The following is a 21,900-nucleotide window of genomic DNA, read 5'->3' as shown; positions in this document are numbered from 1 at the left end:
CAGAAGCAAACATTAAACTAACTCGGCTGCAAGGCCACAGATACCGGAAATACTGCAGGTCTTGGCTTGGAGCAATAGGGCTTACCGGGAGACACAGCTAAAATAATACAGCTAGAGAAACACGGGGTGTGCTGGGAAGACACAACGGTACACGGTGAAGCTACGATGAAATGATCAAAACATGCCGTCCCCCCCCCCAAAAAAAAGAACCGCCCACCGCCGGAATGACGTCACAAAGGGGCGGGATGAGAAAAATTCGACGGAACGCCCACGAATCGCCTCGCACAATGACGGACGCCTCTCTCTTCCAATGGCTAGTCTCCATTTATGGAGCTAGCCAATGGAACAGAGAGGCGGGAAAAAGCCCCATACTAGTAAACAAAAGTTTTCGCCTGCGCGAAACGCTGCTGCGCAGCTGTTCGCCAGGCTAAACCTAAAAATTGACTCTCTTAGCATCCCTTAAATCGTCAGTGCCCCAACTCGGGAGAACTTTACCCTCCTTGACTTATTTAGATGATTATCGATCTCCTCATTATTGGTTCCTAGCATTTATACTGGTAAGTTTAATTAACTTCTCCATGAAAGCTAGCTCTGTTAAAAGAAACTAATCTTTCTTCTGCCACTGAATATTAAATTCCACAGAATCTTAAACTGTATCCTTCAGTTTCAAACAGCTAGTTCTGATAAGGACTCCCAGCCACAGTTTTCTCACCTTTTAAATATTTCATAAGGCGCCAGACTGGAATTAAAAATGTTTTTGTATTACATCTGCGTGCTGGAATTTGTCACTATGCGGCTCCGCCCTGACACCATTCCTCTCCAAAAATTACATATGGAGGCTGTATACTTGCACTCCTGTGTGTGCATCCTGACCTTCCCCTCATGTCTCAGAGACACTTTTACTTTGATTTTCTTGAAATTCCGACAGAGTGTAAGGGATGTCACTCCCTAAACTGTCAGGTGACAATCCAGTGACGGAACTGCACAAAGTCCCGCTCCGGTTCCTGAGTTTGGTCCTGGTCTTGCTTCTGGAGTCAACAGAGCAACTCCAGAGGCCGGTCTTCTTTGCACTCCAAGTCCTCAGGTAAACACAAGAAACATAACAAATCTAAATGGATTTACGCTCCTTTGCGCCACTCTCATGCCCTGGAGCAACCACGTGGATGCCGCAAACTGTCTGGATATCGCTCTCTAAGTGGGCTGACTGCCGAGCCGAATCCACAGCTGGATCTGGCACAACCTGGGATGCCTGGGCCTTAAGTCACTCCGTGTCACATCAAATAGCTCCACACAACTATGTTCTGGCTCTTTGATTTCTACTGACTCACTCTAGCATGCCATTGGGCCCCACGGTGCCGAGAGGCCTTCCACCCGGGATACCACTAGCTGGTTTGCTCTCTGTGTCAAATGGCCCTTCTTAGGCGATCTTGCCTCAGGCTCCATCCCTGAAACTGCCACCGGTGCCTAAAACCCCGGCAGACCCAGGTACATAAACGCTGATGCCGACCTTGCTGCCAGAAGGGGTGGTCCTGATCGTCCTCTCAGACGCCGATTCTACACCGGTACAACTTCAACCAACATCACAATTGCAGCACCTATTTCTGCTATCGACTAACCACATGGCAGGCAAAATTCTTTGCACTGCCTTTTTGGGACCAACTCTGCCAAAGAATATGATCCGGGTGATGAGTTCACTTAGCCCTATTAGGATGACAACTGGTATCAGGACTTGCAAGAGGCTAGTGGACTAGACAACTCCCTAGAGGCAATTCTTTTCTCTCCTGCCACATCAGCCACAGAAGAATCTGCCTTCTATGCTGAGGTCATGGTAGGGCGGCTAAAGTCCTTGACCTCCAGCTTCCACCCCGAGTTGAGAACTAATGTTTTTACTGAGGTCCTACAGCTGGACCAGGCTTCTTCTGCGTCCCTAAGCCCGTCTTGCCTTTCAATGAAGCTCCAAAAAACACCCTTTTAGGTTGTTGTATCAAGCCTTGCTCTGACCCACTAGTCAATAGACATATCTCCAGGGGCCATCCTCCTTCTCTTGGTGACCCGGCATTCTTGTCACAGCACTCCTCACCAGAAAGTCTTATGGTGCAAGCCTCTAACAGCCGTTCCAATAAACACTGTTCCTTCCACTCCTCCTGATAGGGAGTCAAAGCGAGTGAAAACATTTGGAAAACTCCTTTTTTAATCCATCAGTATGGCCCTATGCTCAGTTAATGCCTTCAGTTTGTTGGCCAGTTACACTCACAACCTTTGGGATTCAGTGGCACTAGTTCTCCCTGGTGTGCCGGAAGACCTACACCCCGTGCTCTCTCAGGCGTTTCAAGATCGTCGTCATACTGCCATGTTCACAATTCGTTGTGGTTTAAATACAACGGACTTCCTCGGGTGGGCCATAGGCAACAGCGTTACCAATCAGTGCCATGGGTGGCTACACTAGACCGGGTTCTCTAGCGGTGTCCAGTCTTCCATAAAGGACAGACTCTTTGATAGGACTTGTGTGTTCGGGAGACGAGGCTGACTCTACTCTCAAACATTTCAAAGGGGTAGGGCCACCTCTCACTCTCTGGGCCTTTCTGCCCTGTCTTGCCTACCGCAACATTACCATTGTTGTTTTCGTGGCTTTGGTAGAGGTATCCATTGCCACCAGCCTGTTCAGTCCCCACAAGGAATCCAGCAGTTTTGCAGGTGAGGCCAAGATGCCCACTGTATCCCCAGCCACGGTCATCATGCTGCCCGGTCCATCATCCCCTGCAGCCCAGCTGCCAAACCGCTTTAGTGAACCCTTACAACTCCACAACCACCTGGTGGGAGGCAAAATCTACCATTCTATCTGGGTTGGCAAGCAATCATGTCATACATGTGGGTCCTGCAAGTTGTTTGCAAGGGATACACTTTACCCTTCCTACCCTCCCACTGCACCTTCCACCCAATGACTGACGGAGGAACATCTCTCCATTAGTGGAAGGAATTACAAGTACTTTTGTCAAAAGGTACTGTTGAGAAGGTGCCAGAGTTAGGGTCTGGTTGTTATCCGCGTTATTTTCTGGTGTCCAAGAAGGACGGAGGTCCTCATCCTATTCTAGATGTGCACCCTCTCAACGTCTTCCTCCGAAAGGAGAAGTTCATAACGGTCATCCTGGCTCAGGTCTTGAATGCTCTCTATACTGGAGACTGAATGCTGGCCTTCGACCTACAGGTTAACTTCCTTATTCCCATCCTGCTGGCCCATCGGTGCTACCTGCGGTTAAAGGTGGGAGAGGAGCATTTTTAGTTTTCTCTGTTCCCCTTTGGTCTCACCAGCGCCCCTCAGGTGTTCACTAAAGTGATTGCGGAGGTGGGGGCATAACTTCGGCGGTCAGGGGTGCCAGTTTTCCCTTACCTTGATCACTGGATGTTGAAGGTGGGCTTGCCCCAATGCAGTTGTCAACCATTTCCGAATTGGCGAATCTCCTGTAATTTTTGGGGTTCACTATAAACGTGTCGAAGTCACACCTGACTCCTTCTCAGACGCTCCCCTTCATCGGAGCCATTCTAGACATGGTTCGGTGTTCTGCCTCCTCCTGGGGAATAAAGTATAGGGCATTCAAGTAATGATCCCGATCTTTCAGGCCGGACCTGGATTTCAGTGAGGTTGACTCAGAGGCTGCTGGGACTGATCCATCCTGCTGATAGAGCATGTCACCTGGCATATGCATGTTGTGCAGTTGGATCTAAAGTTCCATGGGGCCAACATCAAAGGGACCTCTCCGATCTGGTCCAGATTTCGAAGGAGACTGAAAGATCTGCAGTGGTGGTTACTGAATCGCGATTGGGTCAGCTGCATACCCCTCTCTCTAACCACCCAGCGCTAACAGTGGTGGCCGATGATTCACTTCTGGGCTGAAGTGGTCACTGGCAGACAACATGCCTCTGGTCTCCAGCAGAGTCCCAGCTCCATATCAATGTTCTGGAGATGAGAACCATCTCCTTGGCACTAGAAGCCTTCCTACTGTCCATCAAGGTGAGGCTCGTACATGTGTTCTTTGACAACACCACCACCATGTGCTATTACAATTAGCAGTTCAAGATGGGTTCATAGGTCCTATGCTAGGGCGTCTTGCGCCTCTGAAACTGGCTAGAATGCCAAGGAATTTTCCTAGTGGTGAACTATCCGGTAGACTCATTGAATGCTAGGGTGGACAGACACGGCTATCGGTGCTTAGTGAATTACGAGTGGCACAATGGGGGAGAATTGTGGCCTGATCTAGTCTCCACTGCCGTGAACGTGCAATGTCGGCACTTATACGTGAGATAATTTCCAAGGTGTTTCTCGCTCTGAGACCTGTTCAGCCTTGAGTGGTGCTTAGGTCTCTTGCCTGCCTTTCCGCCAATACCACTCCTGCTTTGAATACTCAGACTCCCCTCCAATATATACTGAGTTAGTATCTATTAAAAAGGTGAGGAATCTGTGGCTAGAAGTCTCAATTTGAAGTGCAAGTACAGTTCGGGAACGGTTTTTGTGGTAGAGACTCTATCTAGCTGCAGATTCCTCACATACTTTCCCATCCTATCCATTCTCTGATTGACCTCTGCCCATTAATAAGATCCAAAGTGTAGGAATCTGCACATCGATCTACCGATTTGCTGATGTGGCTCCATTGTTCGTTTTTTGATATATGTCTAAATTTTTTAGTAGTTATCAATTTTATTTTAATTACATTTTGCATTTATGAGTTCTGTTGCGGATTGTGTGCTTATACAGGAATAGGGTGGGAAGTATTTAATTGATATTTTATAGTGTTAATGGTGGGAAGTAATTTATTTGTATTTAGTTAATTGGGTGTTAATATTAATTGGTAATTAATTATGGTAATTGTGTAAAACAAATAGGTGCGGCTTGTGCGGTTTATGGGTTAAAGTTGGGAAAGTAATTTATGTTTAATAACTAGTTAATTTATATTTAATGTATTGTAAATTAATTATGGAAATGTGTAATTGATTTAATTTGCGGGTTGTGGGGTTAATAGGGGTAAAGGGTGGGTAGTAATTTATGTTTAATATTTAGTTAATTATTGTTAATTGAAAATTATATATGGAAATTGTGTAATAAATGTATGTTTGGGTTTTGTGGACGTTCCTTTCGGTTCCTAGCAGCAAAGCTATGGAACACTTTACCTGGCCACATTCGAGAAATAAATGACCTGTACCAATTCAGGAAAGCTGTCAAAACTCATGTATTCCCTTAATTTCTCCCTGCTGCGTTTCTGTTGTGTTTTGCTCTGGATCAGCGCCGGGACGCCCCTTTGCTGAGGCAGCTGCGCGCTTTACAAATTCCCATAACATAACATTTTGGGGTTATAGCGGTAAAGGGTAGGAAGTAATTTGTTTAATTAATAATTAGTTGATCATTAATATTAATTGATTAATTGATAATTAGGGTATTTGTTTATATTTTTGGTGTGTAGGTTTTACTTTTATAGGAGTAAAGGGTGGGGAGAAAATTAATTTTACTTTATAATTAGTTGCTAAATACTATTAGTGCTTTAATTGAAAATGTTTTAATTCTGTAATCTTTTTACAGTTTAATTTTAGCTGTGGGTTATGGGGATCATAATTGTAAAGTGTGTGAAATTAATAAAATTTTATGAGTTTTAATTAGTTTTTTCATTGATAATATTTCTTTAATTGATAATTACGTTAATTATGGAAGTAATTTTTTTAAAAATTTAGATGTGGGTTTTGAATTGTGTGTTATAGGTTAGGAAATAAAAAAGTAAATATATATGTATTAATGTTTTTGTTTCTAAATAATTTCTAATAAAAAATATTTATTTGTTTGACAATTATCTTTTATTTTATTTAATATAATTGTAGGTATTTGTCATATGCATTTAACATTATGTTTTTTTAATTAAAATTAAATATATTCGTATTTTTAATATAGTTATGTACTGGTTTATTTCTTTAAAAAATATTGTTAATATTTTGTTTGTTTTTAATTTTGAACTGACTGGAGTGAGAATATTAATTGCTACCTCTTGGCAATCCAACACTTTCCCTACTGTTGCAGTGATTGGAGGGGGAATAGTATATTTTATCCCGCCACCATCCAACACTTCCCCTACTGTTGCACTAACTGAAATGGGAATAGTAATTTCTACCCCTCGGCTATCCACACTTTCTCTACTGATGCACACATTGGAGTGGGAATAGTAATTTTTACCCCTCCACTATCCAACAGTTTCCCTATTGTTGGACTCACTGGAGTGGGAATAGTAATTTTTACCCTTCTGCTATCTAACACTTTCCCTACTGTTGCACTGACTGGAGTGGGAAAAGTACATTTAACCCCTCCGCTATCCAACACTTTCCCTATTGTTGCTCTCACTGAAATGTATTCCCTTAATTTCTCCCTGCTGCGTTTCTGTTGTGTTTTGCTCTGGATCAGCGCCGGGACGCCCCTTTGCTGAGGCAGCTGCGCGCTTTACAAATTCCCATAACATAACATTTTGGGGTTATAGCGGTAAAGGGTAGGAAGTAATTTGTTTAATTAATAATTAGTTGATCATTAATATTAATTGATTAATTGATAATTAGGGTATTTGTTTATATTTTTGGTGTGTAGGTTTTACTTTTATAGGAGTAAAGGGTGGGGAGAAAATTAATTTTACTTTATAATTAGTTGCTAAATACTATTAGTGCTTTAATTGAAAATGTTTTAATTCTGTAATCTTTTTACAGTTTAATTTTAGCTGTGGGTTATGGGGATCATAATTGTAAAGTGTGTGAAATTAATAAAATTTTATGAGTTTTAATTAGTTTTTTCATTGATAATATTTCTTTAATTGATAATTACGTTAATTATGGAAGTAATTTTTTTTAAAATTTAGATGTGGGTTTTGAATTGTGTGTTATAGGTTAGGAAATAAAAAAGTAAATATATATGTATTAATGTTTTTGTTTCTAAATAATTTCTAATAAAAAATATTTATTTGTTTGACAATTATCTTTTATTTTATTTAATATAATTGTAGGTATTTGTCATATGCATTTAACATTATGTTTTTTTAATTAAAATTAAATATATTCGTATTTTTAATATAGTTATGTACTGGTTTATTTCTTTAAAAAATATTGTTAATATTTTGTTTGTTTTTAATTTTGAACTGACTGGAGTGAGAATATTAATTGCTACCTCTTGGCAATCCAACACTTTCCCTACTGTTGCAGTGATTGGAGGGGGAATAGTATATTTTATCCCGCCACCATCCAACACTTCCCCTACTGTTGCACTAACTGAAATGGGAATAGTAATTTCTACCCCTCGGCTATCCACACTTTCTCTACTGATGCACACATTGGAGTGGGAATAGTAATTTTTACCCCTCCACTATCCAACAGTTTCCCTATTGTTGCACTCACTGGAGTGGGAATAGTAATTTTTACCCTTCTGCTATCTAACACTTTCCCTACTGTTGCACTGACTGGAGTGGGAAAAGTACATTTAACCCCTCCGCTATCCAACACTTTCCCTATTGTTGCTCTCACTGAAATGGGAATAGTAATTTTTACCCACCGCTATCCAACACTTTCCCTACTGTTGTACTGACTGGAGTGGGAAATTTAAGTTTAAAGATTTTTAAATAGTTTAATGTTTTAATTTATAATAGAATGTTTTATTAGATGTTATGTTATTGGTTTTATGGTATTTAATTAATTTTATAATTTTAAGATTTTAAATATATATAATCGTGGCAAACCTTGCACAAAGAACTTCTGCACGAAAACATGTACTGTACTGCGAGATTGACAACTATCTTTGCAAATGTAAACAAAGTAACAAACTGTTGCCAAGTTACATAACATAGGACAAGAAAAAATCAAACGGGTATTATACCGAGATTAAGAGCAAAAGGTTGACATGTGGCTGTAAATTGCACGTTATAAAAGCACTGTCACTTTAAAAATGCCTCACAAAAAAACGAAAAAAATGTGAAATGTTGGATCAGGTGACCTTTCCCTGTGTCATGTGATCAAGGTACGCCTAGTACCGAAACGCGTAATGGCCGACGGAACAGCAGTTGCTGAATAAACAACGATTTTTTTGCACCAACCTGGGTCTGTGCTCCACATTTCTTTCTGTTTCAGAGAGAGCAAGCAACCTGCTCGTGGGAGTGGAAAGGATATATATATATATATATAGATATAGATATAGATATAGATAGATAGATAGATAGATAGATAGAGAGATAGATAGAGATAGATAGAGATAGAGATAGATAGAGATAGATAGATAGAGATAGATAGAGATCGATAGATAGAGATAGATAGAGATAGATAGAGATAGATAGAGATAGATAGAGATAGATAGAGATAGATAGAGATATATAGATAGAGATAGATAGATAGAGATAGATAGATAGAGATAGATAGATAGATAGAGATAGATAGATAGATATAGATAGATAGATATAGATAGATAGATAGATAGATAGATAGATAGATAGAGATAGATATAGATAGATAGAGATAGATATAGATAGATAGATAGATAGAGATAGATAGAGATAGATAGAGATAGATAGAGATAGATAGAGATAGATAGATAGAGATAGATAGATAGAGATAGATAGATAGAGATAGATAGATAGAGATAGATAGATAGATAGAGATAGATAGATAGATATAGATAGATAGATATAGATAGATAGATAGATAGATAGATAGAGATAGATATAGATAGATAGAGATAGATATAGATAGATAGATAGATATAGATAGATATAGATATATATATATATATATAGTATGTGTTTAACTTTTTTCAATTAAGTTTGTTATATTTGGTAAAATGTATTTTAAATCCTACTTTTCTTTTTAAAGAAATTTTATTATCTAATATATTTAAGTTATTACTTTATTATATATATATTACCTACTGGCGGTCGCCAGTAGGTAGTTATAGTTAGGATTGTTTTCCATAGGGAATCCGCAACATTCTATTGGGAATAACTTTGGCGTCGGTTGAGGAATCTGTCTGAAAATTTCCTGAAATTTGCCTCGCTGCGCTCCGCTCCTTTCCTGAAAGTTTGGGGGGGATTCGTCAAGCGGGGGCCGAGATAAAAGGGCGGTCCCAAAACGTGTTTTCCCCATGTTAATTTCCCTAGGGCGGTTGGACTCACTTTTAGCCCGAACGGCTGAATGGATGTCCACCAAACTTGGCAAAATTGTAGGGACTGGTAGCCCGATGTGCCTTTGCTATGTCTCAAGATATGTGCTCCAGTGGATTTTGAGTAATTTAGGTTAAAAAAAATATATCTATAAGCGCGCCCCGGTACGTGCACCGGGACGCGCTCCAGCACGCTACGCTAGTTCGCGAAGGGAAAGCTGATTGGCTCTCGGGTGTCTGTCAACATTCCAAACAGTCCGGAGCGGCCGCCATCTTGTGTCTCGGCAGGATCGAGACACAAGAGGTGGCAAAAACAAAGGGGGAAATTACCAAAAGGGGGCAGGTTAGACCCCCTCTGACCCCCCAGGTTTGATGTGGGGGCCATAAAAGGGCCCCGCGGGGCAAAAAAAAATATTTTTTTCTTTTCGATTTGCATGGGGGAGCGTACCATGGGGAAAAAAGAATGAGAGATTTTTTTTATAAATTTGCATTTTTTTATAAATTGGAGGTTTTTTTTATTCTTTTTGTTTTATATTTGTTTTATAGTTTTTTTGAACATTTTGTACTTTTTTTGGCTTTTATGAACAATTTTATATTTTTGGGGAATTTTTATGGGGACAAACAAAAAACAGGGAATTGTAAACGGCTCAACTGGAGCAAAAGAAATCAGGAAAAAAATAAGGTTTCTTTGGGCACTTGTGGTTGTCACCAGCACGGTTGATGAGTTTAACACTTTGCTCACCATAGCAAATTGTACGCCCACAAAATATGCAAACTATCTTGAAATTTCCAAACTGGGTTTGGATGTTTGGGACCATCTCCCTTGTCTCTGGTCCCGATGGAGTGGGTTGGGTACTTTGGGAGGTGCTGGGAGAAGATTGGGGAGGGTTTCTGGTCAGTTCTCTGACCTCTGCCTCTGAGTTGTTAGGGTGCCAGCGTTGCATGTGGCGAATCATGGTGTTGTTGCCAAAGGAATATTTTTTGGCAGGGTTCCCCCTGGAAAGTACAGTGCCACAGATCAGACAAGTAACCTTTGGCGCATTTACTTTCTTGAGGCCCCTTGGGATTTTAAAAAACTCCCACACAATGTGCTCCTTTGGCTTGTAGGGGGTAGTATCTTCTGGCAGGTAGCGCCTCTGCTCCTCATCCTCCTCCTCCTCCTCTTCTTCATCTCCACCACTGTGGTGTTGTGGTGGTCCTTGTGGTGGTGGTGGTGGTGGCTGAGATGCTCCTCCTGCTGCTGCTGCTACTGTAGCCATTTCTCAGTACAAATAGGTCTGGAAACAGGTCTTCCTTACATAAATATACAATATAGGATTCATTATAAAAAATATTATATTTGATAGCAATAGAAATTTGCTATTAAAAAAACTTCACTGAAAAAAACATAGGTTTGAGGCCCTATATATAGTTAGGAATTAGCATCTACAAAACCTATGAAATTCACTGAAAAAACCATAGGTTTCACACCGGTTATAGTTAGGAATTAGCATTTAAAAAACATATTAAATTCACTGAAAAAACCATAGGTTTGAATGATGTGACTGACCATGTCATTAGTGATGTAATATGTGACGTCATCATTAGTGCATTGCAGGCGCGCAAGTCCAACTAACTATAACGTGGGAATTTCAATGGTTTTATGTCAGTAAAATTTCCAGCTAACTAAAACTGGTGTCAAACCTATGGTTTTTTTCAGTGAAAAAAAAAATATGTATATATGTGTGTGTGTGTGTGTGAATATATATATATATATATATATATATATATATATATATATAATATATATATATATATATATATATATATATATATCCTGTCATTCAGCAGCCTTTCCGCAGCCGAATAAAACTGGGAGCACACAAGGATAATTTCCTCGCTGGTGTTTATTTGTGCAGACTTCCCCCTCTCTCCTGACAAACGCGTTTCACCATTCGGCTTCCTCAATGTCAGTTTCCAATGTGCATGTATTTAAAAAACATCATACATCACAGGATTATTTCATAAAGATGAAAATAGGACTTACACTCCATTTGTTTTAAAATTCATGGCGGCCATATTAAAACAACTGTTCCCATAAAGTGCTTCAATGTAAAGTGCTCAGTGCTATACTTAAAACCATTTATGTAGCAACTAGCTTACCAGTCGCGCGTTGCTGCGATCTCAGAAGAAAGGAAATTCAAGGAAACTCGTTATGATAACATTAAATTTACATTGTATCATTGTTATTGAAACTTATTCATTTTATTTTTGCAAACATTTCTAAGTGTGGTTTGAGCAGTGCGTCCTCGATTGGGTTCCAGTCTTGATTCTGGTTGCTCTCCTGTTTCATTCGAGCTGGCTTGTTCAGTGCGTCATTGATCGTTTTCCCATCTTGATTCTTGTTGCTCTCCTGTTTCATTCGAGCGGGCTTGAGCAGTGCGTAATCGATCTGTTTCCATTCTTGATTCTCGTTGCTTGTTCGTTTGAGAATAACTGGCTTGAGCAGTGCGTACTCGATTGACTTCCAATCTTGATTCTTTTTGCTCGTTCGTTTGATAATTACGGGCTTGAGCAGTTTGTTTTCGAACAGCATTACAGGCTTGAGCAGTTTGTATTCGAACAGCTTCTAATCTTGCTTCCCATTGCTCATCTGTTTCTGAAGCTCGTAATGCCTTTTTCTTTCGTGCTTCTGATGTAGATTGACCAAACAATTTCCGTTTGGGGGTCATAACTGTCGACGATGCTCGCAAATTCGCTGTCAATTTCAGTATTCTAAAGATTATGAGGGCACTGGGGGGCTGATTTCTAAAAAAATGTATTTGACAGAAACCTTCGCGGACGTGTACTCAACAACTTCCCAAAGTTTCATGGCGATCGGAGGAATGGTGTAGTAATGCATAAAGGACAAACAGACAGACAGACATACTTTCGTATTTACATATATAGAAAGTAGACAAACTGTTTACTATTTACACATGGGAATCAGGGTTACACCTTCATACATTCATATTCGTTCCCCTCTCATCTCTGGTTAAAACCATGTGCACATTTGGCCATATCCTTCACATTACTAAATTCATAATTGAATATATAAGTGAATGAATGGATACATTTTTATCAATTCCTTAAAAACTTTGATGTGTCTCATGATTCAAAAATAATATCCAAAAGATTAATCACATAAACCAATGAATGCATCCAAATGTATCTGTGCCTTTGAATTGCTACCACAATTGTGCCATCTATATTTTGTACCACTATATTTTTGACATCGATATTTTTCTCTCGATAGTTGTGCATTGACCTGTTTAAGTATAGTCTCGATATTTTGCATTCTATATTTTTTCATCGATATTCTGTCTGTGAACCGACTCCTGGGGAATATTCAAAAGGTGTGAGAAAGCTACAGCTAGATACTCTGCAGCAGAAAGAGCATTACCGAAAGTAACTACTTCTGGGCTCACTGGACCCAATTTGGAGGTACTTGAGGAAATCCTAGTACATCATGAAATACATTCTTGTGCATTAGATACTCTACACTTTTGTCCACTCACAAACCGAATTTCATGAAGACCAGTAAGTAGTACACAGTTAACAATCGCCAGTTTAAATGTTAAGACAAAGCATTGGAAATGCATTAGAAAAAATTATAGCTACTTGTACCATTTACAGAGTGCCGTCTAGTAGATACAAGTCAGCTCACACCTGAGCAAAAAAATAATGCTGTAATGCTCGAATTACTGAGACAAATAATTTCTTCAAAACTCTTTTTCATACCATAAGGAGATTGTAACCCATAATTTCATGAAAAGTCTCCTGCTCCGGTTACCCTTAAATTGGTTATATGACGACCATGCTTTCTTTAACAGTATTGCTGCTCTAAGAGAGCGTCTTTTCCATTACCCCTCTAGACTGATCACCGTCATCCAGTGGAACCTACCTGCATTACTGCTACGAGTTCTCACCATTAAGTGATGGGATTATGATATCAGAAATATTGATACTTCAAAATATCATTCATGCAATGATGTTTGTCACTCAAACTTGGTTAACCTGGGTCTCACTGCTCTGTTACCTTTCATCATCCGACTAATGCACTCTTTGGGCTCAAGATCTCAAGTATGCTATCATCACACCTATGGTGAAGACGAATTTGGCAGATTTAGGCAATGCTTCAAACTACCAAGCTATTTTAGGCTTATCCTATGTTTCAAAGACACTTAAAACAGTAGTCATCTATCAGCTATCCTCACACCTGGAATCACTTGGCCGTCTCAGTGTTTCTCTTTTTTAAAACCCCTTAAGGGTACAGAGTCAACACTATTAAATATCAGGAAAGAACTACTCAATATTCCTGACCAAGGCATGCTTTGCCCTTGATCTTATTCGGCATCTCACTTCTATTTCGATACCAACAACCACAATGTGTTCCTCAACAGGCTCTATCCTGTTTGGCAACAGCTTTATAGTGCTATTATAGATTACCTCCTTCTTATTTATTACTTTTTTTTGTAAAGCACTGTAAAAAAAAGGCGTTTGCCTACAAATTGATTCTATTAAACACATGGAATATTGAAAGTTGATTAAGTTGTGGATAAATAGCTGAACATGTCTTGAAGCACCAGTATCAATTGCAGGAATCCATCAATATTTTTTATGCTCTTAAAAAGGTGATCATGCCTCCATTGCTGCAGGAGGAAGGTACAGAGCCCGGTTTTAGGCATCTGACCAACATGCCTGAGGAAAGCGAGAATAGCTAGGCAGGAATATATGATGATACTTCGCAAACTAAAACAAGGCACAGGGAGGGCTATCCAGACGTCTACTTGATGAAATGTGCATTTAACAGCCTCCTGCATGCAAGAAAGTCCGAATCCATGTGTAGAGACCGAGGTAGAGAACACCACTTGGGTGAACCGTGCACATGAAACGTCATTCCTCAGTATTTCTTGTAGCTAGTCAAAGGAATGGGCAGAAGGATAAGACTGGACAACAGACATCTGTTTGGAAGACAATAGACAGTTTCAACAGGCATTTCAGAGTGCGACCATCTTATAACTTGTGGACGAGGCAGGCACATTGAAAATGTGCTTGCGTATTGCTTCCCCTGCTGCATTCTAGTCATTATAAAAAAAAAGACACAGTATCGACTCTCACACGGTCACAACCTCAGCCTACTATACCACAAAACGAGCCCACACTGATGTGTCAGACTGACCCTTCTGGCACTGCCAGATTACCCTATGGGCCAGTCTCACTGTGTACCAGACTTTTGCATTCAATGTGCATTTCCATCATTTTCACTCTTTCCTCTCCATCTTTACAGAGCTTGTGTGCTCCTACTTGGGAGTACCTTTCAAGTGAAAATGGCTAATTCACTTTTTTTGTTCTTCTGCTCTCTGCAGACATATTATACATCCGCAAACCAGTCTCTTCTGAGTGCCTGCTTCTGTCACTTATTTTTAACTGGAGTTGGGATACACAAACATGGTAGAACTAGAGAAGCGCAGGATTATCAGATATGAGTCCCCAAGATTCCATGGTATTAAGCTGTTCTGTTGAAGCAGCAACCAAAGACGCTCATAGTGACACCAGTGAGTAGGACCAAGAAAATGATGCTACTAACATTGACGCACTTCTATGGACGTCTTTGATCAGTTGATCCTGCCCAACCTGTGAGTGTCCTGAAAGATGGATTGATATATCGGCCTGAGGGTCACCAAGGCTGATGGATTTTTGTAATATTCTGCTGTAGTACAGTTATATGTCTATACTGTCCTTAATTGCCCTTGTCGCCTTTTCCTCCACACTTTTCATTTTCTGGTATGTCCATGGGCGTACTACCTCACGCACAGCTCTACGAATGTTGCTTTGTAAAGTTGGAGTTGAAGGGGCTTTGGGGTGAACAACAATATGCTATGAGGTTAGCGTGTGTTAAGCAGTAATGATCTTTTGTCCCACACCACTTCTCCGTTGTTATTACAATTTTTCCTGAAGACCCAGGGGTTTTCTTAAGTCGTTACTGACAGCAGTGACGATTACTTCTTGGAGAAGACTCGTGGGCCGGAAGTGCCCAGAGAGTTAATTGAAGTAGGAGGACCTAGAAGGAAGGAAGCCATCCCCAGCATGTTCCCTCGTCTGGCCTGCGTCTTTTCCACAATAGAGCGTTCTGTATGGTTTATGAAGTTAATACATTGCTAATTTTCTTACAGCCTTGTAGGGCATCCTTGTTCAGCCTAACCTGGTTACGTATGACAGGAGGATGGAGGTGGAGGGCATCAATCTGTTGTGGTCGAGCAGACCTCATGATATTGCCATTCCACAGTTGTATTACAGATAATTTGATCAGGCTCCGTGCTGCAAATGCTGATATTAAAATAATTGATTTTTGTATACATTTGCGCTTAGGGGTAAAAATTAAATACACAAATGCGGAATTATCGATTTCCTTTGATAGTGAATGTTTGGATGATTTAAAATTAATAGATGGTAATTGGCTCTGGTATTTGAGATTTCTACTAAATTAATTCTTTGTCAGGCCCTGAAGAAGGAACACTTTGAGCTGTCAGTTTGTTCATGGGGGAGAGTGTAGCATTCGTTTCTGAAAGAGGCTTTCGCTGGTAGACTTGTAGCTAGTCAAGGTGTCTCCCTCACTTTTTGGGAAACTTGGGTGAACTTTCCCTTGCACTTTAACTCTCACTGTATTGTCTCACTTCCTTTTCTGCACTATATGATGATTTCATTCTTTCGTCTGTGTTTTCTGTCTCTTCTTTTGCCTCTGATTCTCACTTTCTTTTTCTCCTTTCTCACATTCCTTCTACATAATTTACGTGTTCTCTCTATTCTCACTTTTCTTTCCCCATTCTCTTTTTTTGCTGTTTTCTCTGCCCTTTTTCTTTAATTTCTCACCGCATATCTGCTCCTTTTCTTTTGCTCTTTTTCTTTTTATTCACACTTTCTTCTCTCCAGCTTGCATCTTCTGTTCCATTAGTTTCATTTTCTCTTTCCTGCTCCTGCATTCTCTTACTCTTTATACCATTTTACTCAGTCTTCCCATTCTCCCATGTCTACTTTATGTGCCTCCACCGTTCTTGTTATGTTTCGTTATCATATGTGTAGAGCGCACTATCAACCTGTAAGGTATCAATCAGGGCACTGAGTAGGTATGAGCCTAGCGAGTTCCAACAACAAAACCCCAATATCTCTTACTCCAGTACTCTGTTGATCACTCTAAGTAGAAACCTTATATCACATATTACACTTAGTTAGGGCTCAATTCTGTTCCGGTACAACTCAGAGACAGACCTTATGTAAGGGCGTGATATTTAGGCAACAAAGTAAGGTGCCATTTGACCCCTATATATAAAAGAGGTACAACATTATAGGAAGTGCAGCACGTAGGCAATCACCATGAGCCTGTTGGCTGATGACAACCAACTATTTCGCTATATCATCATTGGAACTTTCCTATAGCAGCAGGAGGACTAAACAAAAATTAATATCTTTATTAGTGCTTAGTGTATATGACAACTGCTCAACGTCTCAAAAAAATTATTTCACTCTCTTACATCCCTCAATCTCAAGTTCCTAAAAAAAAAAGGAGAGCTAATTGCTTCGTCTCACAAAAACCTTAAAAACAAGCCCGAAGAGGCATGTTAGACATACCTTACTATATGCCAAGCTCCTGATTAAAAACATTGTAACATATTAGCATGGCTGCTGTGCATTTTCCCCTCCTGTGCTTATTTGTGACCTTTCCCATTATGCATGACGAGCTCAGCTCATCATCAGCACAGCTCAACTGTGCCTCATGACGAGATGAGCTCGTCATGAGCATCGAAAGGGTTAAGACCAAAAGTTGCGAACGGCCGACATGTTTCATTGCCAAGCAAAACTTATAGGCAAATTCATCAGTTGTCAACATGTGTCGCCCAAATGTGCACCGTACCTAAAATGAAGTAAGCAGACAAAAGGGGGTTGTAAAAATGAAATTTTTCTTCAGGACCAGAGCAAACACACAACATCATCAGTATACTACTTCCATATAATTCCATTGGGGGTATAAAAAATTAGTATCATGAAAGACATCATTGTCTTCAAACATACCAACATACATACAGGAAAGGCTGGGAGCAAAAAAAGTTGCTTCCATTAAAGTTCTAGGGACTTGACAAAAGCTAGTCTTTAAAGGTAAAAAATATTTTTGTTAATGCCAACTCAGTGCGCTTTAAGCGCAATGAGGTGGGGAGGGGGGAGTCCTAAAACCACTCCTAGCCCTAGAGGCTGCCACTTAATTTTCATCTTAAGAGGTTCTTGTATATAATGATTCAATGTCTTGAGTTACCACAAATTGAGTTGATGGATCATACGTGAGATCCTTCAACAAGTTCAAGACATCCGTAATATATCGCAGATAAGCAGGTGGGTTTATGACAACTTCACTAAGACAAAAATCTGCAAATTATGAAGGGCGCCACCAGTGATTGGACACTCAACACAATAGGTCTCCCCAGAAGGGGGCGCAGGAGTTTATCACTCTTAAGCAAAACATTGAAAGCTGGCACCCTAGTTGCAGGCTGAGCGAATGCAGCTTCCTTACTTGAATTCACCGATTATCCCTTGCCCATTCCACCAATGCCTTGAGCATAGCCAAATCCAGAGCCTAGTGCCTAGGGGGAAAGCCAGATCTTCAACTTCATGTGGAATTTAAGAAATGAGGAGGAGGCTCTTCTGTGTAGTGGCAGGTCATTCACGCTTTAGGAGTGAAGTGGGAGAAGGGTCAACTGCTGGATCTGGTTTTCCGTATGTGTGGGATGTGTGCTAATAGGAGTCTGGACGAGCGGAGATGTCTGGACGGTTTGTGAAAGAAAATGTGATTGTTGAAGTATGCTGGGTCAGTGTGACGTAGTGCCTTGAAAGTGTTGTTGAGAAGGTTGAATTGTGCTCATTTGGGTATGGGGAGCCAGTGGAGCTCCTTCAGTTGTGGTGAGATGTGAGAGCTACGCTGGCTGAAAGGTTTTGAATGGTCTGCAGCCTTCTGGTGCGTTTTTTGTTGAGTCAGGCATAGAGGGTGCTCCCGTAGTCCAGTTTGCTTGTAACCAGGGCGTGCACAACAGATTTCCATGTGCTGACTAGGAGCCAATTGAAAATCTTCCTCAGCATTTTCTACTCCCACTGACCAAACCCCGGTTCTCGTGCCAGCGCCTCCACTTCTCCTTCTCTTTCTTTTACTCCTGACGCACACATCTCCTTCCCATCAACCCGCAAAGCTGTAGAGAAGCCCTGTGGTTATTTTAAAGCTGTTTTCCGCTTTTTTTTCAGCTTCTTTGAGCACATGACTCGGATTCTGTCTGAGGACTTCTGCCCCACAGTCCAGGATGTGCTGAGGGTGCGCGTGCGAACCTGCGGAGTCCTAGAGACCCACTTCAGGATGAGGGGCCTCACCTTCAGGTACGATCTAAAGTGTGTACTGTCTTGCACTTAGTTTGAGAGGTTACTCATCTGTGCAACCCTAGCCTGGACTCTAAAATAACCAAACCTTCATATTTACTGTCTGCTCCGATTCACAGCTGTATGAATAAAATGTATTTAATCCTTATTCGCCTTAAAAACATAAAAGCCTTATACTTAGATAGGCAAGCCAAACCTGTCTACTTCCGTCCATGCTATCTAGTTTCCCATATTTAAACAACAAGAGAGACAGGGTAAAGCAGATTACTCTCACACCCCATAGGATAATCTTTCAGAAACAACTAGAGAGTATCTCAAACTACAAAAAATAGAACTAGAGGGTAAGAAGAGGTAAGACAACCTATCACTACCACCACCACCCGTAAGTGCACTAAGCCAACAAAGACTGTGTCAATTTGGAATAAAGGTAGTGAATTCCTAGTGAGGAAAAAGGAACCCTCAGGCACCCACACATGGTCGGTAGCCGTTTGTCTTCATCGGGTTCCAGTTTTTAGTCAGTGCAAAAGTGTGACATAATGGTGCAAGTTAAAATGAGTATAGACCACTCCCCCTGCCAACACTTTTAATAGAGGGTGATTCGAACTAAATTAAAAACAAAGTGAAAGAATCGGACACATAAGGGTTAAGTCAGTTTGAACCCACTGTCCTAAAAAAGGGGGGTCGACATGTTTCAGCTAAAGAGTCCTTATCGACTCAGCATTCCTCAGGACCAATAATATTTTTTCTCACCTTGCGGGAGGCACACACTAAGGAACCTACTCACACTTGGTGGAAAATTGTTCGTTAATACGCGTTTACCAACTTGGAATCACAGCACGCCCTCTAATCTCTGAGGGAAATGGAATCTGAAAAGAGACCAACAACATTAATAGATAATGATCATATGTTCATGTTCCTCACTTTCTAAATGTAGAAACTCATAGTACTATATATTTATACTACCCTCCACCTTCCCCGTGACACAGTCAATAAAATGTGTGTAGATCGGTAGCCGCCCTGACCACTCAGTAAATGGGTAGGCCCAATCATAAAATACTAACTACCATCTAGCTAGTAGTGGTAATTACTATCTTCAAATGGTGCATTCATATATCAACCAGACGCACTCCGAAGGGCATAATTCGCCTAAGTCATAGGTTACTGTTCTTAACCATGAAAATTGTATTGTAATGAATTTAAAAACAAAAGATTTCCTTTTAGAAGTGACCTGGCGGTCATTTGTGCTGAACGCCTCCAACTCTCTTTTTATCACACCTTCATAGTATCAAGACCCAAGTAGATATCACAATATTCATCATCACTTCAACTTACTCGGTTTATTTTTCAACCATCTTCCTTAGCGCATGGAAGGAGAAAAACTTCCACCTTCAGGATCTGCATAAAAACGCAAACCGCAAGTCATTTCAGAGACATCCAAATGATGTTGTTATTGCATATCTTTTAATTAAAGCATCTTCGCCGTTAGCGTGGACCTAACTTTTAAGCAAGTACTGTGGAGGCACCCTGAAAAATCATACCATCCCCTGGTAACTTACTCGATTTATCCTGTAGCCCAACTTCCTGAGCACGTGGTGGGCAAAAAAAACTCTTCACGCCAGCCTCTGTTTAAGAACAATATTAAATAAGAAAAGATCACCTGCTGCTCAGGTTGTGGTGTTCAGATGTTGCATTATCATGGCCCATGGTCGCTGTTACCTCTCAAGTCAGGGATATACATACTGGAATTGATTACACAGTGTTAGAATGGCCCTGCTTGATGTTTATAACCATACTAGCCAAAGAATGTTACTAAGCATAAAACGACATTAAACCGATTGTTTAACATAGCCTACTGTAATACACGCCTCAGTTAACTGGCGCTTCGCTGACCTAGTGCATCCTAATGCCCGCATCAGGTTTCTATTGTAATGTCTTCTTTATTACATTTGTAGTACCGCCTATTTGCACCACGAATAATTGCGCAGTGTCGGAATAGCGCTACCCGATCATTAGACAAGGCTCACTATAAAGCGCGCCGCGGTAAAGTGGCGCTTTGTTTACATTGCCCTTCTTTGTGCAGTAACAGTTTCAATTCAAAAGGTCTTCTCAGTCTCTGAAAGGGGGACAGACAGTCTAGTATCTAGTTTCCCAGACAATTAGTAGTAGCAATAGTAATTTATTGTGTACATTTCTAACAATTCATTACTATGAAAATCAAGTAAAATCACAAAATCGCCTGCAAACTAAATGTAAGTGTACAACGTCTTTCAATGGGAAATACCAGTACCACGGTGTAGTTAAGGTTCAGCTGCAATTTCGTTTAAAAGGCATTTTTTGATTTGTCTGTAACTCTTGCTCCCCTGGACTGATTTCTACCAAATTTAGGAAACGAAAAGTGTAGTCCGGTGTCGCCCAGCATACCCATTTTCATATTCCACACTGGGCAGAAAAAGTTAAAGGGGAATGGAATTTTTTTTCCCCGATTTTCACTCCACCTCTACCAAAAACAAGCATTTACAATGCAACGGTCTCGCCTTTGCAAAAGTTAGAGCTATTGGCATTGTAAATGACAAAAATGTTATTTATGTGTTGCTTTTCCAAACAGATAAATAAATGGCATTTGTCATTTACAATGCCAATATCTTAATCTCTTGCAAATGCCACACACAGACACACACACAGAGCCACACACACACAGAGCCCCACACACACACATCCCCACGCACACACACTGAGTCCACACACACACACACACACACATACACACACAGAGCCCACACACACACATACACACACAGAGCCCACACACACACACACAGCCCCTCCCCACACACACAGAGCCCCTCACCACACACACAGAGCCTCCCCACACACAGAGCCCCCCCCACACAGAGCCCCCCACACACACAGAGCCCCCCACACACAAAGAGCCCCCCACACACACATAGTCCCCCCACACACACAGAGCCCCCCACACACACAGAGCCCCCCACACACACGGAGCCCGCCCCACACACACGGAGCCCGCCCCACACACACGGAGCCCGCCCCACACACACGGAGCCCGCCCCACACACACACAGAGCCCCACACACACACAGAGCCCCACACACACACAGAGCCCCCCACACACACACAGAGCCCCCCCCCCACACACACACAGAGCCCCCCCCCTCACACACAGAGCCCCCCCCACACACACAGAGCCCCACCACACACACAGAGCCCCACCACACACACAGAGCCCCACCACACACACATCGGTTGAAGCATGCGGAAGAGTAACAGATACTGAAGGGCAAATGAAAAAC

At 41.1% G+C, this 21,900-nt stretch overlaps 1 protein-coding gene across 1 annotated transcript in view; it reads left to right on the top strand.

Annotated features, from left to right (window-relative positions):
* The window catches only part of LOC147702505 (guanine nucleotide-binding protein G(o) subunit alpha-like), a 1,070,398-nt gene that overhangs the window by 648,224 nt on the left and 400,274 nt on the right, over positions 1 to 21,900 (top strand). Inside the window, exon 5 of the mRNA XM_086931175.1 lies at positions 18,461 to 18,589. Coding sequence (XP_086787301.1) covers positions 18,461 to 18,589 — 129 coding nt within the window. The remainder of the gene's footprint in view (positions 1 to 18,460; positions 18,590 to 21,900) is intronic.

The sequence above is a fragment of the Lissotriton vulgaris genome, chromosome 7 (genome assembly GCF_964263255.1).
Source record: "Lissotriton vulgaris chromosome 7, aLisVul1.2, whole genome shotgun sequence".
In the NCBI taxonomy this organism is placed as follows: domain Eukaryota; kingdom Metazoa; phylum Chordata; class Amphibia; order Caudata; family Salamandridae; genus Lissotriton; species Lissotriton vulgaris.
Note: the sequence above shows the minus strand (reverse complement) of the source record. Positions and strands in the feature narration are given on the sequence as shown.